The following is a 20,566-nucleotide window of genomic DNA, read 5'->3' on the forward strand; positions in this document are numbered from 1 at the left end:
TCTGCATTCATGTTTTTTTTTTTTTTTAAATTTTTTTATTCTATATTGCCATTCTGCTCACTCCTGCCTAAAATAGATTTAACTGAACCCTCCTAAATAAATATACTCTATTCTTGTTTGGATACTGCTTAGAGGTTTGGTATATTTGGGAAACGGTGACTAAACTGTATTTTGCCCTATTTTTCTGTGGTTTGTCTAATTCTGGCTGCATTTTATCATTAGCACATAATGATTATTGAGGATAAAGATTTAAGGGTTATGGAAATATAATGTATGAAATTCCATTTCCCTGCCCATTACTGCTGCTATGGTTTCAGTATGGTGTGAATCCTCTACTAATAAACTTAGACCGAGCAAGAGTAGAAAGGCTAAACCACTCCAGGGCTAATCTGTGAAATCCTTTTACCTTTTTTGTGCACCAGATATCCCACAGTACTGCAGAACTATTTTTACCCTGCTAATTTTTAACAAGCGTTAGATAGAATAAGGCACTGTTCCAACAATTACGCAACCTGCTGCTTATTTTCAAAGTATAATTTAATGTCCGGGTACCAGCACTTGGTAGAAATTTTGTAAGAACATCTTTCTGGACTTGGAGGTAAATCTAAATTTGTTTAAGGATTAATTAGGAGAATGTGTGTTTATTTGCTAAAAGAATCAAGTAATAATGACGACTAAGCTGATTCCTGAGGTTAACAGGACTTTCAGCTGAACTTGTTTTGATTGCTACAATTTCTTTCCCCTGTTTTTGTAAAACCACACCCAAAAAGTGGTTAAGCCTTTTCACTTAGGAAAGGGTGTAAGGGCTGAACATTTAATTCTCTTGAGCAGCAAGGAGTTTTTTCCAGACTTCCCCATGTGGATACTGGTGTTTCTTTACAGATTCCTCCTTCATTTCTGTTGAATAACCAGCATCCTATCAAAGACAAAAAATTTGAGTATTAATAACCGCCTGGAACAAAACTCATACATGTATTTCTGCTGTTCATAGAAATGCTGTTTTTGGATTATTTGAAATGGGGAAGGGTATACTTTATTGGCTGTGTCTCAGGATTAAATAATCACACTTCCTTTGACAACTCAACCTCTGTTGGTGAAAATGAGCCCTGGTGTCTTGAACACGATGAAGATAAATGGTCCAGATTAACACAACCGCAGTCTAAACGTTTCAGTTCACTAACTTGCTAGGTGGTGCCAGGTTTGGTTTTGGGTTTTTTTTTTTGGGGGGGGAAGGGGGTTTGCACAAGAAGTGTACGTTTTAAGGTCTCAGCTGGTGTTGGGAAGAAAGGCTGGCATTAGTGAAGGCTTGTCGGGCAATTTCACCCTCAACCCCTGACCTCAGGCCTTAGGAATCTGATATTGCTAACTGAAGAGCCATTTGTAATTTCTAGATACTGAAAATAAGCTCTAAGGAGACAGGTTTGTGGTCTAGGGTCTAACTCACAAGAACAAGTATACCAGGGGCTGGAAGCTCCTTGCTTCCTCAGGGAGGCCTCTGGCCAACCTCACCTTAGGAGGCATGTAGGACGCTTTCTTGATGACCACAGGATACCTGAAATGTTCATGCAGGTGGTTGACATATTCACACATCCTAGGAGGAAGGAACCAGATTAGGGCAGTAATGTCTTATGTTAGATCATTCGTGTGGTACTGTTAGAGCAAAGGGGTGAGCACCACTGAAGAAAGGGTGGACTTGATCGGGTGCGTGTTTCTGTGCAAATCTCTCAACCTCTGCCTCAGGTTCTCTCCCTGTAAACTCAGGCAGTGTGAGGCTTGGGTGAAGTCTCATGTGGGTGGGTACCAAAAGTCTCGTAACTACAGATGGTCCCCGACTCACAGTGGTTTGACTTAAGATTTTCAATTCCATGATGAAGCAAAAGCCATATGCATTCAGTAGAACTGTACTTCAAAGTTTGAATCTGGATCTTTTCCCAGCTTGTGACGTGTGATGTTGGCCTGTGGCCACAGCAGCCCCCAGTCAACCACGTCCTCACTCGGGTCAACAACCAATACACTAACAACTGTTTGTACCCATACAACCATTCAGTTTTACACTCAGTACGGTATTCGATAAACTACACAAGCTATTCAGCATTTTATTATAAAATAGGCTTCGCGTCAGATGATTTTGCTCAAGTATAGACTAATATAGGTGTTCTGAGCATGTTTAAGGTAGGTTGGCTGGGCTAAGGTATGTTCAGTAGGTTAGGTGTATTAAACATTTTAAAATATATTTTCAATATATTAATATCAATATTGATAAATATATTACTATTTCAATATACTATGGTGGGTTTATTGGAATGTTAAGCTATCTTAGGCCAAGGAAGATCTGTAAAGGTTTTGTGACCCCCAAAGATAGCCATTTAGGCTCCATAAGTATCTGGGATTATTTGGGTGCCTTTAGCCAAAGGTCAGATGAATAGATTAAAATCACCCAGTGAGATCCCAACCAGCTACACACATGAGTTAGAAAAAAGAGCACAGGTTTTACTATCAGACCAGTATGTTCAAATTTGGGTCAGCCACCCTCTAGTTTTGTGACTTGGGGCAAGTGACCTAACTCTGCTGCCTTACTTTGGTCATCGGTTAATAAACAGCTAGGACAGGCAGCCCAGGTGCCCGGTGCCAGGCATTCCCAAAGGAACTGGCAAGACGGGGCCGCATGGTTTCAGAGGACACAGATACCAAGTTATCGACTAGAATATGCACTATGTATAATCTGCAAAGAACAGGCTCCAGGTGAAGAACCAGCCCCATGGGAGAGGATGTTCTGGCCTTGAAGAATGAGCAGAAACAGGTGTCCCACGCGGTCACAAAGCTGGGGTGCAAGCGGCGCCTGGTGGCTGCCCCGCTCACACACCAGCATTCCCGTGCAAAGGGGCGACATTCCTGCACAGGGGGGCGGCAGGAGGCACTCTCACCCACTTGTGGGTAGTCACAGCACACCGCGCTCAGCGCTGGCCCTTTTCTCGGCCCTCAAGACTGACAGGACCTTTCAAGTTGGTCCGAACCTCCCCTTAGTCCCACCTTCGGGACTGAAATGGGACAAAAGCAGAATAACCTAGGAATGTTCACTTTTTATTGTACAAAATATTTCAGACATAAAAGGCAGCATCTATGTACTCACCCCCATCTTAAGAGAAAAACCGTTATCACTGAGGCTCCCGTCAACCCTCATAGGCCCCATTTCTCACCCACGGCCCCGCATTTGGTGTTGACCATTCTCCTGTACGTATTTAGGCTGCCGCCATATAAAGACCATGGCCAGTGATCCTTCTGTGATACCACATTTAACTCCAGGAGTCAATAAAGCCATATGTGGGGGTGCCTGGGTGGCACAGTCGCTTAAGCAGCCGGCTCTTGATTTTGGCTCAGGTCATGATCTCAGGGTCCTGGGACTGAGTCCCACACGCTGCTCTATGCTCAGCAGGGAGTCTGCTCAAGCATTCTCTGTCCTCCTCCCTCTTGCCCCTGCCCCTGCTTGCTCTCTCTCTCTGAAATAAATCTTAAAATAAAGCCATATGTGTGCAGATGACTGGAAGACTGTCTTAAAGTTCACCTGGGACACATTGAGAAATAAGGTGGTACTAGATGCGGCCAGATTACAGAATACTCCAGCGCTGGGACCAGGAGATTGGACAGAAGCAGAGAATATACATATGATGAAAGCAAGGCTTTAGAATGGAAGGAGTTCCGGGGGCACCTGGGTGACTCAGTCAGTTAAGTGTCTGACTCTTGATCTCAGGGTTGTGAGTTCAAGCCCTGCTGGACTCCATACTAGGTGTGGAGCCTACTTAAAAAAACAAAAAACAAAAGGAGTTCTGGCTTCCCCCGGGGTTCTACCCAACCCACGCACCATCTCGTACTTAGAAAACAAAGGCAGCTACCACGAACCCAGTCCTCTGAAAGAAAAAGATCTATTCACTGCTGGGGCTCCAGTGTAATGGCCCCCTGGGAAAAAGTGGAAGCAAAGCCAAGTTGGCCTTTGAGTTATAGGACGTGGCAAAGCAGAGTTCTTGGTGCCTCTGGTCTCCAGAGCCGAATTTTACAAAGTCTGACCTGACTGAGGGACGCTACCGAAGTTAACTCCACATTACCTGTTCTCAAGGCTTGCAGAAATGGAGATGAAATCAAACATAATCAGGTGCTGAACCAATTCACAGAGGCCAACTCCACCGGCATGAGGGCAAACGGGAACTACAAAAAAGACAGATTTCTATTTAATGCCTAGGGGTGGGGGTGGGCGGATGAGAGAGCACCTGCAGTGATTATGGTGATTGCCCACCTGTGATTACATCATTCATTATGATCTAGGGATGAAGATAGTCAAAGATTCCCTGATCAGGCCGAAAAGAGAGTCCCTCCAGAGGGACCCGCCGGTGTGCGGTGGGTGGGGAAATGGAGGTTTGGTGCACGGCTCCCGGGGCGCCCTTACTTTCAAACTTTTTGGCCATCAGCAACACCGAGAGGTTTTCATTGACACTTCCCAGCCTGCAGCTGTCGATCTGGAGAAACTGCAGGGCTTTCGCTTGTAGGAGTTGCTTAAATATCACTCTATTGTGGCACTGGAAATAGAATTGAAATAAAACCAGCGGAAGAGTTAACGTGGGCCTTCAGGAAGCCCGGGCTGTATTTATCCTTCGCTCTCACCTGGCACGAAGCAAGCCCTGACAATACAGGCCGGGGACCTGACTGCTCACTGCTTCCTAAATCTGCCAGTGGAAGGGTGTGAGTCACACAAAAGTCCCACCGCTTGATATCTATGAAGGAATAACGGAGCGGATGGCAAGTGGGAGGTGAAGCAAAGCATCAGGGTGGAATGTAGTGATGGCGGTGAGCAGGTAGCTTGGACGACCAAAAACCAAAGGCTAGCCAGCATTGCTCCTTTTGCTGGGCAAACTGAAAATCTCTTCCTTCACACTGCTCTGCTCGTGGGTGGACTGCCACAGGTTTTGGCAAGCATTGGTGCTTCGTTTATAAGCACAGAGAGTGAATGCAGTAACGTTTATTCAATTTGGCAGCTGGCTTTCTTAAAACCATACAGTGTGTCTCATGCCCTTGCAGGAGCAACTTTAAACTTCTGCCTTGTAAATTTTGATTAGATACTTTGGGAAAGATACATGGCCTTACATCATATGAATTGTAGGTAAAGGGACAAAAACTTTTGACTGTCTCCGACTCCAGACTCTACTGATGTGCTGTAAAACATCCCAAGTTCGGAGATTAAGAAAACTTCCCCACTCAAAATAACACAGGTGATGGAGCCTGACGTACACCAGTGTCCCCAGTGGGTGGCCGGTGTGTACTGACCCCAAGGAGAGGTCACTTACCTGTTCTCCGGTGGCAATGCCAATTCCTAATGGGACCAGTGCCTATAAAATATAAGGCAACTTGATGTTATTTTCCTGAGTCTTTGAACTGAAACTCCTAATGTTTAAAACTATTTACAGCTGTTTCACCACTTAGAAGTTGTGGTGTTCTTACAGCTGTTCTTCACCACTTGAAGAAGGAAACGTCCCTGCTGGGGGGCTGTGTGAAGTTTTAGGAATGGCAGAAGATCAGCAAGGGGATTGTGTGTGCACACAGGAGGGGCTTGTTCCTATGCTGCCATTAGCTCCTCTCCTGCTAGAGCTCTGCAGATTCTCCCCGCCGCCCCCCTTCAGTGGGTGTTCTAGAACCCTCTCCCTTCAAGCTTAGCGAGTGGCCTTAGATCCACTTTACCGGTCAGGCTGAGCTCATTCCTTACCTGGTGAAATCCTCACCTGGCGAATGCTGGAGTCTTCTGAACAGAGCACGCTGCTCTCTGTCCTCCCACCTGAAGCGACCTCACCCCACCCCGGCCCCAGGCTGCTCCCCTCATGCCCCCACTGGGATCACCTCGGGCACCTGTGGTTTCTCCCCAGCTTATCTTCCCGTTGTTTAGGGAATAATATCCAGGGCACTGCAAGCTAACACTGTCTGAGCTCCTACTACCTGTCCGGTGCCGTGTGAAACCCTGCCTGAAATGACTCCTTGTCACAGCCTATAGGGACAGGAGTCACCATCATCCCCATCTCACAGGGGAATGAGAAACAGGCACAGGGCTGGTAACCGTTCCCAGATCACAACGCTAGAAAGGGTAGGACCAAGGCTTGAACTCCAGAGCCAGGGGAGGCTTCTGAACCACTAGATAGGAAAACTTCCCTGCAGGAAAACCCTTAATTTAGGAGCCAGGTGCCCCCAATCCTGCTACCTGTCCTGCCTCTATGTGTGGATGTGGGTGAGTCATGGACAACCCAAGCCTCGGCCTCCTTGTCCCCAGGTGAGGAGTTAGAGTGGATGGTCAGTGGGGCACCTTCTACCTTCCTGGTTTATGCTTCCAGAAACCTCTAATTTTTTTTTTTAAAGATTTTATTTATTTATTTGAGAGAGAGAGAATGAGAGATAGAGAGCACGAGAGGGAAGAGGGTCAGAGGGAGAAGCAGACTCCCTGCCGAGCAGGGAGCCCGATGTGGGACTCGATCCTGGGACTCCAGGATCATGACCTGAGCCGAAGGCAGTCACTTAACCAACTGAACCACCCAGGCACCCGAAACCTCTAATTTAAATGAGTGCCGTTCTCTATCTCAAAACAAAAACCAGAGTGGGGAAAAATAGTAGAGAAGGAAGAAAGCCATTTGACTTATTCATTCTACCATTTTAAAAAGCATATGTTTCTGACACTAAATACATGCCAACTCCTATTTCTTCCTTTTAAATATTTCCTGAACGTGCTCTAGTCTAGCTGCCCTGTCCCTTCCCCGCCTGCCCTCCTAGATTACTGGGAAAGCCTCCTAGTTCTGTTCTCTGCCTCCGGTTTCTTTATGCCTGTTCCACACTCCCCTGTACTGCATCTCAATCCATCCTACATGTTTTTGCCAGTCAAATCTTCTTTGACCCATTCTCTCCTTCAAGACGCTATGGTGGCTCACTGTGTTGGGCGGCATCTTCTGTGCAGATGGACCCATCACCCAGACCCAGGGACCTGTCTTTCCCACAATGCCCGACGTGCACCTGCCCTCCGCTGGGGATCTCCTCGGCCCCACCTGTGCCGGCTGACTCTGCAGCTTCCCCCTGCCTCCGGCTGTCTGTGCCCCCGTCCTAGGATACCTCCTGAGGGGACGGCCTTCCCCCGTCCCCTGTTGTGCTTTCACAAACAAAACCTCAGAGGGCTGAAGCCCCAAAGAGCTTCCAATGAGACTCTCTGGGCGAGGGCATGTGTGTGGGGGGGTGCAGGTCCCTGTGTGGGCAGGTGGGCAGCACTAGGGCGTGGCTACCCCCCCAAAGAACCCCAAGGTGAAAGTCTTCATCAAACCATGGCCTCTGACCAGATTCTCAGAAGTTTTCAGGTCTGTTTAAACCAACACGGTACCCTGTGGCTCCTGCTCGTCCCCCACCCGACCCTGCCGTGCAGAGTCCGCTCTTGTCTTACCTCCCCGAGCCGCCCCACCGCCCCAGCCCAACCCTGTGTCTTCCTCCTGTCCTCAACACTCGGCCAGCCCCCAGCCATGTCATTTATCTTGGGTTCACGTATCTTCGTTTCTCTGCGGCTCGGCCGTGAAGTGGGGAGAACGGAGGGCACCCCTTGAACACAGGCTTCTGGGGACGGCCTGACAGCAGGAGCTCATATGTTCATGTCCTGAGAGAAATGGGGAAGGATGACCCCCATAGGACCCACAGTTTCCCACAGGACACACTGAGGTGTCCCTCCCAGAACGTGACACTGCCTGTCCTCAGAGTGAAAAATTTCAAATTAGGGGAGAGTATAGCAATGAAGAGTCACCTCAGGGGGAAATCTGCTCCAGGCAGGCAGGAATGGCCTGTAAGGCCCGACAGCACAGTGTTGGGGGGAAAGGGGCATCAGAGGAAAACATATAAGGGGAGTTAGGGGTAAGTGCTGGTCAGGAAGGGGGAAGGCTTCGTGCCAGGAGCAGGCACAGCCACGTTCCGTGGATGGATGCGTGGATGGATGCGTGGGGCTCCCCGGACCAACACCGTCGCATATTCAAATCACACAACCCGTTTCTGCCCCGGATTCCTCACTCATCCAACAGCCTTTGGTTTAATGTGGCTCCTGGTGGAGCTTGCTCTGGTCAGAGGGTACGGACATCTAGTGCTCCCAAAAGTTGGGAGTTCTCCTCAAAAGTGACCCGACATTCTGGCTTTATGTATTTCAGTGCCGGACACTGGTGAAAGGGAGACACTTCCTGAGAAAGGATGTTCCTCAGATGTTCTGACGTATCAGGGTCTCCCTAAACCCGAAAGGTGGGGAGGCCGGGTGGATCTGTGCAGGCGGTGCCCTGGTGCAAGGGCTCTAGGCAGCCTCCGGGGGGGGTGGGGGGCTGAGATTGGCATTAGCTAAGCAAACCTTTTCTTTTGGGTCAACCAGAGGAATCTACACTTTTGTTTCATTCGGGGTGAAAAAATATTTTAGTATCAGTCAGGTTTCTCTATTTACAAAGTATGGAGTCGTGTCTATTAATCTTTGGATTGCTGGCAGACTTTCAACTTTTAGCAATTTACTGTCTCTAAAATAAAGAGAAATGTAAAAGGAAATAAGCAAAGGAGCTTTAGGATCTATCATGGCCACTCCAGAAAACCAACCAAACAACAACAACAAAAATATATAGCGGCAGGAGCAGGAGCAGTTTTTCTACCTCGGAAATGGCTGCGTGTCCCAGAATGTCATCAGGGGAGGTGGGCTCCTCAATCCACAGTGGCTTGAACTCAGCCAGCTTTGACATCCACTCTACCGCCTCGGGCACATCCCAGCGCTGGTTGGCATCCATCATCTGCAGGGAGAGAGGGAGAGAGAGAGAGAGAGAGAGAGAGAGAGAGAGAGAGAGAGAGAGAGAGAGAGAGAGAGAGAGAGAGAGAGGCCCTCCACCGCGAGGTCTGCCTGGTGCTGACCTGTGCCGGGCTATGGCTCTCAAGGACGAAATGCTGTCACTTGGTGCCCCCAACTGCTGAGCAAGACTTCTGGAGGGAGCCCGACATGTCCTCTGTGGAGGACCAGCATTCAGACAGCATGAAGGTGGCCAAAGAGCTGCCACCAAGACTGGAACTGTGGCTCCAGATGTGTCTTCTGACAGGGCCACTAGGATGTCTGGAAGTGCCCTGGGCTGGGCCCAGGAGAAGTGCTCGCTGGCCCTGGAGCTCTGGCTCAATCTGCACTGAGGTGCCACCCAATTGCATCTGTCTTGCAGTATCCATTGTTCTGGAAACTATTTTATCACATTCCAAATCAGGCCTCATCAATTCTGAATTTGTTCACCAGTCATTTTGACGCTTGCCAACTATGGGTCTGGCACAATAATACATAACCCAAACTCTACCATTGATGAAGTACCTAGCCAACTGGGCAGTTTATGGATTTTGTCCCATTTAATATTTAGAACTCTATGAAGCAGTTCATATTAACCCAGTTTACAGAAAAGAAAGCTGGCATGCAGAGAAGTTAAGGAACTTACCAAAAACATAAGTCACGTAAATGACAAGTTCAGGGCCAGGCCTCTAACTCCCAGGCCCTGGCTCTCTGGAAGCCAGGTGCTGGGTGTGCAGACACCAAGAAAGGGCCTCTCCACCCCTGACATTATCACGCTTGATGACAGACATGGGGATGGATGTGTCCAGTAGAAAGTGCTAACTGGTATATGAGTTCCCTCAGGGGCCACTGTGAGGACCAGAGGACAGTACAGCTAGAATCGCTTTGTATCACAAGTCATTTGGATAAGGACGGCCCCATAAGACAAAAGTCATGTTAACTCGTGCATAAATAGTGGCACTTCTGATCCTAGGTCAAGGATTCAACTGTTTCTGTTAACTTATGAAACATGCCTCCAAAAAGCATAAAAATATCTTACTGTGAATATTTTACACATAGTAAGAAACATCTTATAAAAATATGTAGTGAGGAATGACTGATCCTTACATTTATCTCTGCAAAAGTTCGGCATTTCTTCCACCTTGGCTCCCTGAGACTGGCCTACCTGCTGAACCAGGCAGGATGTATTTAAGAGAAATTAAATAATGACACACGAGGGCACCAAGGGGGGACCTGTTTGCTCAGGTGCATCCGTGCTAGCAAGAAGGAACAATCCCTAACCCGGATCTTACTTAAGGAGTTCTGCAGAGCAGACACATTTAAAACTATCAGCTCCTTCAGTTTTTTTTTTTTTTTTTTAAAGAGTTCACCCGTTGCAAGACCACACAGCTGTGCCTCCTCTCACATTCGGCTTTAAAATTCCCCACGAGGGGGGCCTGGGTGGCTCAGTCATTGAGCGTCTGCCTTTGGCTCAGGTCATGATCCCAGGGTCCTGGGATCGAGCCCCGCATCGGGCTCCCTACTCTGTGGGAAGCCTGCTTCTCCCTCTCCCACTCCCCCTGCTTGTGTTCCCTCTCTCCCTCTCTCCGTCAAATAAATAAATAAAGTCTTAAAAAAAAAATTTAAAAATTTCTAACGTTCTTTAATCCTTGCTTGAGATGAGCTGTATTTGGCCCAGGACACAGGCTTCATGTGAGCTGCTCTTTCTCAATGGGAGGAGAGGACATTTACCAACGTCTTCTCAGGTCCAATCATGTTTCGGATGAGGCGGCACCTGCGGATGTCATCCTGGAGATCAGCACCCACTTTTACCTTAAACCTATAAAAGAAATGTGGTTTGGGGGTTGAGATCTGTCCCCTGACATGGCAAAGACACGCGGGTTCTCTGCCTCCGCCGACAATTCATAGGTGACTTCTAGTAACCTCTTGCCTCTCCCCCGGTTGGTCTCAGACAAGCCACTTTGAGGGGCACTTGGGTGGCTCAGTCGTTAAGTGTCTGCCTTCGGCTCGGGTCATGATCCGGGGGTCCTGGAATAGAGACCCATGTGGGGCTCCCTGCTCAGTGGGGAGTCTGCTTCTCCCTCTACCACTCCCCCTGCTTGTGTTCCCTCTCTTGCTGTCAAATAAATAAATAAAAATCTTTAATAAAAAAAAGACAAGCCAGAGGCCGGCTCTCGTAACTCAAGATGGCAGACGAGAGTGAGACAGCAGTGAAGCCGCCGGCACCTCCACTGCCGCAGATGATGGAAGGGAACGGAACGGCCGTGAGCACTGCAGCGATTGCGAGAACGAGGAGGAAAACAGCTACAGCCGGGGTGGTTTGAGTCCAGCCAATGACACTGGAGCCAAAAAGAAGAAAAGGAGAAAGGCAGTGAGACAGATTCAGCCCAGGATCAGCCTGTGAAGATGAACTCTTTGCCAGCCGAGAGGATCTAGGAAATACAGAAGGCCATTGAACTGTTCTCAGTGGGTCAGGGGCCTGCCAAAACCATGGAGGAGGCTAGCAAGCGAAGCTACCGGTTCTGAGACACGCAGCCTGTCCCCAAACTGGGAGAAGTGGTGAACACCCATGGGCCCGTGGAGCCTGACAAAGACAACATCCGCCAGGAGCCCTACACCCTACCCCAGGGCTTCACCTGGGATGCCTTGGACCTGGGGGACCGTGGTGTGCTGAAAGAGCTCTACGGCCTCCTGAATGAGAACTATGTGGAGGACAACGACAGTATGTTCCGGTTCGACTACTCCCCGGGCTTTCTGCTGTGGGCTCTCCGACCACCTGGCTGGCTCCCCCAGTGGCACTGTGGGGTTCGAGTGGTCTCAAGTCAGAAACTGGTTGGGTTCATCAGTGCCATCCCGGCGAACATCCACATCTGTGACACAGAGAAGAAGATGGTGGAGATCAACTTCCTGTGTGTCCACAAGAAGCTGCGCTCCAAGAGGGTGGCTCCGCTCTTGATCTGGGAGATAACCCGGCGAGTTCACCTGGAGGGCATTTTCCAAGCTGTTTACACTGCCGGGGTGGTATTACCAAAGCCTGTTGGCACCTGCAGGTACTGGCATCGGTCCCTAAACCCACAGAAGCTCATTGAAGTGAAGTTCTCCCACCTGAGCAGAAATATGACCATGCAGCGTACCACGAAGCTCTACCGACTGCCAGAGACGCCCAAGACAGCTGGGCTGCGACCAATGGAAAAAAAGGACATTCCAGTAGTGCACCAGCTCCTCACCAGGTACCTGAAGCAGTTTCACCTCACACCAGTCATGAGCCAGGAGGAGGTGGAGCACTGGTTTTACCCCCAGGAGAATATCATCGACACTTCCGTGGTGGAGAACGCAAATGGTGAGGTGACGGACTTCCTGAGCTTTTATACGCCTCCCTCCACCATCATGAACCATCCGACCCACAAGAGTCTAAAGGCTGCTTATTCTTTCTACAACGTCCACACCCAGCCCCTCTTCTAGACCTCATGAGCGACGCCCTTGTTCTCGCCAAAATGAAAGGGTTCAACGTGTTCAATGCACCGGATCTCATGGAGAACAAAACCTTCCTGGAGAAGCTCAACTTTGGCATAGGGGACGGCAACCTGCAGTATTACCTTTACAATTGGAAATGCCCCAGCATGGGAGCAGAGAACGTTGGGCTGGTGTTACAGTAATCAGTTGCCAGTGAGATTCTGGATAAAGCCACTGAGAAGTCAAACCAGGAAATGGAACCCCACCACTTGTGGGTCCAATTTTCAAACGTGAGAATCCCAGGCAAAGGGAACAGAACTGAACCGGCTTTACCGGTTTACACTCAAGAAGACGTTTCTGTCCCAGATGGGAGCTCGTTTCCAGATGTCAGGCTTCTGTGCTGGGAGGCCTCTGAAATCGCTCCTCAACCTTCTGTGACTCACTAGGTACAACTGTTCCCACCTTTCCTGGGCACGTGGAGAGGGGAGGGGTATCAACTCTTACTGAGCACCTGTTATGACTCCCAGTTGTGCTGGCCCTTTTCAGATAAAAACATCTTATTGCGAGGAGAATCATGAGTTAATATTATTCCCATTTTATAGAGAAAGAAAATGAGGTCTGGAGAGGCTGAGCAATTTGCCCATGATCACACAGCAAGTCCTTGCAGGAGACGAAGGGAAAAGACAAGAGGTTGATTCCAAGTCCATCACAACCCAAGCCCCTTTCCACTGCTTCAGGCTGCCTCCTTCAAATTCTCACTCCCCAATTCTATTTCGCTGAGGAGTCAACAAAAATTCAGTGCCTCTCAAACTTTAGCAAGCACACAAATCACCCTTTACCATGGGATCTTGTTAAAATGCAGATTCCTGAGCAGCAGGTCTGGGAAGAGGCTGGAGGGTCTACATTTCTGACAAGCTCCCAGGAAATGCAGACGCCCCTGCCCAGCAGGAGGCCCGTGGCCAGGCCCAGAGTCTGCGGAGAGCCTGCTGAACTAGCACAGGCAGAACTTCCCGCCGTGTGGTACACTGATAGATTCACGGTGACCCCACATCACGAGATGATGGTTCCTCTGTATCCTGCACTGTGTCAGGTTTGGGAGCCCCCAACAACCACAATTTATCCAGAGGAAGACCCTAGGACGTCCAGGGGTCCATATTCACACAGGAAAGAGACAGGAGAGAAGAGCCCATGGTTGGTCTGGAGAGAAACAGCCTGGGGAGGAGAAGGGCTGCCACTGGAGGGGATGAGAGGGCGCTTGGAGACTCCGTGGAAAACTGGAACCAGTGACTGGAAGTTCTCCGGAAGGGAAGGTTTCAATACACTGAAGCTCTTTCTAATGCATGGATCCCTCAAACCATGCAAAAGCACCTTACCAGTTAGGCTCACTGCCTCTGCAGGTTTTCAAGCATTGAATCAATGCTTCCTACTGATAGTAAAGAGTGGATTTCTTTTCAGACTAGTGCTTGAGATTGACCATCTTCAAGCTCTGTTTCAAATCTGATGTTCTAGGATTCTAACTAGGACTCACATCTCATCTTTGGAGGAAGAGCCAGGCCTACGTTGAAACTTCTCCTATGCATCCCTACATGTCAGACTGTTCTGGACGAATCCTGGCCTCCTTGGTGCCTTTTGCTCCTGGCTCCTCTCCATTGCCGAGCCTGTCGTGACGGGAAGAGTGAAGCGCATTATCACACAAACAAGTTACCTGGTCCAGCCGTCCTTCAGTGCCTCCGTGCAGAGCTGTGGGAGAAAGGAAGACAGCCACCATCACACACCCAAAAGCTCTCTCTCGTCTAAGGAGTACCCCAGCTGTCTCTGATGTGCTTTCACAAACACTGGCTGCCGCATGAACCAGAGGAACAACCACATGTTGGTGAATTAAGAGCAGGAATGGCTTAGTCAACAGAGCATAACTCCTTGTACTTGTAGGACGACTTTCTTTCCTCATCTCTAGGGGAACAATTTCTTGAATTGTTCACAACATTCCTAGAAGGGAAATGGAGCATTTAGGTCCCCCTTCTTAAAGCGAGGATATTCTGCAGCATCCACAGAACGCGTGGATGTAAGGGAAACAAACAGAAGCTAGTCTTTCAGCTGTGTACAGGGTGGTGGGGAAGTCATAAATCAACCGGGCTCTGACGGCATGCTGTGTGCCAGCCACCGGGCTATGGGCCTTACACAACTCACAGCATTATTCGGAGTCCCCCAAACCACCCACGAGGTACGTATCATTTCCCCACTTCACAGTGAGGAAACCGAGGCTCAGCATGGTTCGGTGAGCACAGTACCATGTGACCCTGCTGCCTCTGCCTGGGAATCAATCCCGGGCTGTCACCTTCCAGAAGCTGAGGTAGGACACACTAGGTCACAGAGTCTCACACCCACAATGTGAGTGGCTTTACTTCGCTCTGGTATAAGTACTTTCAAGATGGGGTCTTGGATCCATAATGATTTAGAAAGGCTAACAAGAAAATGCCAGAAAGCCAGGAATATAAAACCTGTCTACAAAACCAGGTTTCAGTGCCCACCTGCTTCAGCGTGTCATCGGAGTACCCCAGCCAGGCGCACGACGTGGTGTAGGCAGGGTAGCCGTGCATCAGCATTTGCCCTTCTGGGGAAACACAATGCTTGTCAACATTTTGTGCTTTCCAGGCACCTTCAGAATTACAACTGCCTTTAGCTAAGCTGCTCCCTCAGAGGATTCAGGCTGTTCTCCTGACCCTGCCTTTCATGTGCACCCAGCCCCAAGCCCAGCCTCTGGCCACATTCACAATCATGCAATTACCAAGGATGTCAAACTAGCCCAGGTCTTCCTATTTGTCACACCCAGGGAGCTGCTTCATCCAGATGCAACCCTTTGTCAGAGGGCCTGGCTGCTGGGTATGGGGCATTTGGGAAGATGATGCAAACCCCAAGAGGACAGGGACCCTCAAAAGGACAATGAAAGCAAAAACAATCAAGGAAATTTCCTCACCACCCACCTCTCTCTTTTTTACCAACTTGACCTTTCTGCAGTATTTCTGGAAAAAAATAAGAAGCGTCATCACTTTTTCAGACAACAAAGCATGCTACTACATTATTTACACATCAGCAGGTACTAGAAAACTTCCACTTCCGTCACTCGAGTATGACTCACCATAGGCTTCCTCCTCGGTCAGGACGTCTGTGATGTACCTGAAATCGATGCAGGATAACAGCTCCCTGGGGTCCTGGCAGCGTCACAGGAGAGGGGAAAGGCCCAGGTCAATTCACAAGCAGCTTATGTTTCTAAGGATGGACTTACCTTTTCTGGGAAAGGGCCTTCAGGATTTGTGTTAAATTGTTTGGTTCTGTCATTCCTTGGTACAGAGCTCTTCAGAGGGTCAGTGCCGCCTCCCCAAGATGTCCTCAGGCCCTCGTGCGGCAACCCCTCCTTTCCTCCCCTGACACTTAGGCTCCACCAGCCCAACTAACATGGCTCCTGGAAGGAGGACTGGGCAGGAGGCAAGCACTCGGCACGAGTTAAGTGGAGAGATGAGCGCCTGGCGTCCCTCTACATGTAGGTCATTGCTCCACACTTCAGGGCTGACCATGATCCTGGAGCGGCTCAGTGGGAGAGGAAAGAAGGTTGGTCTCAGAGCCGGGCCCTCCAGGGTCAACCCTGTGCCCACCGTTTATTAGCAGCCTGAGCGTGGGCCATCTTCTCTTGTCAAACTGGGACAATTCACTGCACCAACAGGAACAGAACGGATTCACCATGAGCGACCCAGCACCCAGCCTGGCCCTGGACCATCACTGGCTGTTCTCTCTCCTGCTCTTCCTGCCCCTCATTCAGTGCTCTGGCCACGCTGGCAAGGTGGACATCCTCGGCTGGGCCTCTGGCCGAGACCCCTCGCATCCCAGTCTAACGGCTGGGAAGCAACCAGTAGCTTCACTCCCACTCATGTTGTACTGTGACCAACAGTACTCCACTGGTCTGTTAAAAATCGTAAAAGCTGGGCACCCGGGTGGCTCAGTTGGTTAACCGTCTGCCTTCGGCTCAAGTCATGATCCCAGGGTTCTGGGATCGAGCCCCGCAACTGGCTCCCTGCTCAGCTGAGCGGGGGGTCTGCTTCTCCCTCTGCCCCCACCCCAGCTCGTGCTCATGTGCGCACGCTCTCTCTCAAAAATAAGCAAAATCTTTAAAAAAAATGTAAAAGCTCTTTCAATGCTGAGATTCTGCCCCTTTCAAGACTATTGGCTGCTACTGAAACAGGAAATAGGATCCAAAAGAATGAAGTCACAGGCATCTTCTCTAGTGGTCCTCAAATCATTCAGTTTTGGAAGCCACCTCCTACACCCCTCTGAAAGGCTGACCTTGAGCCTAAAGGCAGCTCATGTCCTTCCCCTTTGGATGGGGCCCCACGCCGCCAGCAACTATGTCAGACAGATGGTGTGACAGCCCGCCTCTTTTTATTTTCTCCCAGAGAAGAGGCAATGTCTGCCCACCTACAGTCTTCAAGGCCATGGTGTTCTTCGTGTTTCCTTAATTGTGATGCCAAATAATAACAGGGCCTTCATTTGTTGACCACCAGAGTTTTTAGCAACCACCATGCAAGACATCACCCTGAGGCAGCTAATGCTCAGAGGTTAAGTGACATGCCCAAGGTCAACCCGCCAGTAAGTGGTTGGAGCCCAGATTCAAAGCCAGGTCTGCCTGGGCCTGAAGTTCACTCCCCTTAACTTGTCCAGACTTTTTTCCTCCTCAGCTGCCAGGTGCTCGACCCTGCCATAAACAGGCCAAGGAAAAAGGAAACATCGAGGTGCCTATCTTCAGCATTTGGCTCCTTCCCTTCCAGAATCAGACAGTGGAGACCACCACAGTCTGATCCATCACTTTCTTTTAAATTCAAAGTGACCAGATGATATCTTAATAATATCTTATGTATTATATAAGATAATAATATCTTACTAATAAAGTCTTGCTCTTCAGGAAGCACTTTTATCATTTGGTCTTTAAACAAATTCTATGAGGTTCTCAGAGAAGTGATGACTATCCCCTTTTCATAGTTAGGAAACAGAGGCTCAGAGAATTTGCATTACACATGAAAACTCCACAGTGGGGGGAGGCAGAACCTAAACTCAGTGCTTCCCTTGGACCACTCTGCCTATGTGAGCACAGCCAGCTGTTACTTCAAATATCAGAAAAGAAATACTAGGGGTTAGTGGGTGTTTGCTTTATCATTACTATGGTGATCCAGAGACAATCCTGAGTATATTTACCGATTATCAAAAGGCAAGTAATCTGTGAAGTCCATCTCATTTATGTTATAACGTTATTATAATTATTTAACATTATAATGTTAAAGAATTTACTTACCATGTCAACAAGTAACTTCCACAGAGGCTTGAAAAAAAAAAAGAAAGAAAAGAATAGTAAAACATGTGTAAAGTACCCATTTTTTCCTGAAAGTAAATGCCAACACCAACTCTCAAACACCTGCCCTCTGGTCCACCTGCGTGCCGGGGTCTCTAACGCTGCCTCCTAACCCCTCACCTTTGCTGCCCTTCCATTTCTTTCTCAGCCCTTTTTAACCAACTCCTTTAGTTTCCTATCTACTGCCAGGGAGAAAAAGAAACAATTCTCTATATTTCTCTTGGAGGCCTGCTGTGTATGTCTTTTGTCATCAGAAGGCTGCTCATAGAGGAAGTGTTCATCCCTCTGCCATGTGTTGGATTATTCCACAGAGACCCCCAAGTGCTCCTTCGATGAGTTACCTTTCCCTCCTGCTTGGCCCACAGGTCCCACACAGCGTTGAGAACGGCTGCGGTAGCCAGATGCACAACACCTTTCTCAGGACCGATCTGGTTTTAGGAAGCAAAACACACCAGCACTTCTTAGAAATGAAAGAGATTTAGGTCTCCTAGCCAGGGACACATTTCAGGACTTAAAAGGCATCAGTAAAAGCTCATGTAGAGGTTAAGCTTTTTTTTTTTTTTTTAATAGTTTCTAACCTATAGAAAAATTGCAAGAACAGCACAAAAAACTCTTGCATATTCCCCCACCTCTATATATATGTAAATATATACACACACATATACATATACAAATAGAACATATAGAATATAAATAAAATTGATTTTACTGAACCATTTAAGTTGCAGCTATCATGACTCTCAAACCCTAAAAACTGTGTAGGGCCTAAAAACAAGAATATTCTCTCACATAACCACAGTAGTACAATGATCAAATTCGGGGAAGAGGACATTGATAGAATACTACTGCCTAGAAAACAGGCTATAGTCAAATTCTGCCAATTGTCTCAATAATGTACTTTATTTTATTAACATATTGCCTTTGTTCTGCCTCTTTAGTCATTTTTTTTAAGATGTGTTGACATTTTTAAAGCACACAGGCTAGTGGACTTGTAACAGTGTCCCCAGTTTGGGTTGATCTCGGGTTCCTTCATGATTGGGATTCAGGTCACATTTTTTTGGCACAAGTTCTAAGCAGACAATAATGTCATTTTGGTTTTTTACTAGGGGTATGATCTTCCAGCCCTTAGGTAAGGCAGGGTCCACGGCACTGCTGCACTGTGAGGTTACCATTTTCCTTTTCTAAGTACAGAGATTTGGGCATGCATTGATGAATCTTGCCTCAATCAGTTATGGCTACAATATTTGTAATACGGTGATTGTCTAACATTATCATTCTTTTTACATTAAGTTTTTATTCTATTATAATGACAAGCTTTTCCTGGTTGCTTGTTCACTACCTTAAGTGGACCCATGGATTCTTAGGTTTTTCCATGAGTTACAAGCCATTACTAACGTATTTATTTTGATCCTTGAATTGTCCCAGATTTGGTCAGTGGGAGTTTCTTCAAGGGAATGCCTTGAAAAGCAAGTTCAACGTGCTTTGCAGAAAGTTCAAAATGAAATCCATGGCAAGATGGCAAGTGCCTTGCCTTGTGCCTTTCTCCATGCCTGGATGAGAGCCTGAGCAGAAGTAGCAAAACACAGAGCTGATGTCAGAAGACAAGGGCAAGGACCCAGTTATTGGACTGACCTTAGTGGGACAGAATCCTCTCTCTAGAGCCTCACTCTTTTCATGCCTTGAACTTAGGGTTCAAAATACAGACCTTTACACATAAAAGTACTCTGGTCTCTATCTTCTTAACTTGGCTCTTCTCTTATGTTTCTGGCTTTAATAACTTCCTCCCCCAACTCCAATACTACCCACATACTCTGTCACCTAGAAAGGCTGCCGATTCAGTACCTAATCTTCTAGAGGGTCTAGAACACTTCTTCCACTCAAGGAGTAGGAGTAGAGATGAAGTCTGTAGGGCTCTCAGGATCCAAATATGTCCAGATTCAAGTCTTACAGAAAGAAATCAATTTCCTCCAAACACTGTCTAAATGGTTCAAGCCCGAATTTCTCTCAAAACCATGTTTGACCTTAGAATTGTAAGCCTGTTTCTGTTTTCACATTTGTTGCCATCAAAGGACATCTTAGACCTTAGTAACATTACTCATAGAAGCATTTTATAAAATTGTCCCCTTACCCATCTGAGCTGCCCGTCGCTTGTGAGCTGCCTGTAGAAGCCTCTGAAGTCACCGACGATGTCCCTGAGGTCCTTGTTAAGCACATGGTGAGCGAGGGCATTCACAGCACAGACAACTATTAAGTAAGGATTCAATTCTTGTGTATGTTTTGGTATGAAGTCAATAAATTAAGACATGAAAACACCACAAACTAGTGTGGGTGTTTTATGAAAGAAACTTCAAATACATAAGGTACATATTTTTAAAAACTGTCCCAAATATGTCTTCTGTGTTTGTCGTAAGTAATACATACATATGGAAGAGCTGTTAATCCATACATGGAGCTTCATTTGAGTAGAGCAAACATATTTTGAATGGTTGCCGTGCGAAAAACAGAGCCATCAATACAAAAGTTTAAGTCATACTCCCAATCTATTTTCTTATTCACGTTGGAAAGTGTCTGTACAGGCAGTTTCAAAACCAAACCTTGCTAGTTCATTGTTCCTAAGGAGTAAGAAGACCCTGACTTATCACCAAAAAAAAAAGAAGTACCTTCTAATTATTGTCAAGCATAGAAAATATCTTGAATTCACAATATAACACACAAAGATGAAATGAATTTGCAATAAGCATAATACTTACATGTAAAATGTTAAAGTACATGAAAACACTTTTCTTAAATATTACATTTCTTCCTATTGACTTACTTATGATATACTACTCTTTTCTTAAGTAATTTGAAAGTTAAATTTAATTTGGTTCAGC

At 47.5% G+C, this 20,566-nt stretch overlaps 1 protein-coding gene and 1 pseudogene across 1 annotated transcript in view; one reads left to right on the top strand and one right to left on the bottom strand.

The window, feature by feature from the left end:
• Positions 1-12: 12 nt before the first annotated feature.
• Positions 13-20,566, bottom strand: part of ENOSF1 (enolase superfamily member 1) — a 30,668-nt gene continuing 10,114 nt past the window's right edge. The window contains exons 3-16 of the mRNA XM_028094501.2: positions 19,822-19,937; positions 18,035-18,121; positions 17,637-17,663; positions 15,435-15,507; positions 15,280-15,318; positions 14,827-14,909; positions 14,004-14,038; positions 10,577-10,664; positions 8,679-8,813; positions 5,334-5,375; positions 4,439-4,568; positions 4,101-4,200; positions 1,510-1,591; positions 13-916 (exon numbers count right to left, since the gene is read on the bottom strand). Of these exons, the coding sequence (XP_027950302.2) occupies positions 815-916; positions 1,510-1,591; positions 4,101-4,200; positions 4,439-4,568; positions 5,334-5,375; positions 8,679-8,813; positions 10,577-10,664; positions 14,004-14,038; positions 14,827-14,909; positions 15,280-15,318; positions 15,435-15,507; positions 17,637-17,663; positions 18,035-18,121; positions 19,822-19,937 (1,139 nt within the window). The 3' untranslated portion in view covers positions 13-814. The remainder of the gene's footprint in view (positions 917-1,509; positions 1,592-4,100; positions 4,201-4,438; positions 4,569-5,333; positions 5,376-8,678; positions 8,814-10,576; positions 10,665-14,003; positions 14,039-14,826; positions 14,910-15,279; positions 15,319-15,434; positions 15,508-17,636; positions 17,664-18,034; positions 18,122-19,821; positions 19,938-20,566) is intronic.
• On the top strand, positions 11,032-12,565 carry LOC114201685 (glycylpeptide N-tetradecanoyltransferase 1 pseudogene; annotated as a pseudogene).

The sequence above is a fragment of the Eumetopias jubatus genome, unplaced genomic scaffold (assembly GCF_037043125.1).
Source record: "Eumetopias jubatus isolate StellerSeaLion01/CBP00866 unplaced genomic scaffold, mEumJub1_p1.0 scaffold_16, whole genome shotgun sequence".
NCBI lineage: Eukaryota > Metazoa > Chordata > Mammalia > Carnivora > Otariidae > Eumetopias > Eumetopias jubatus.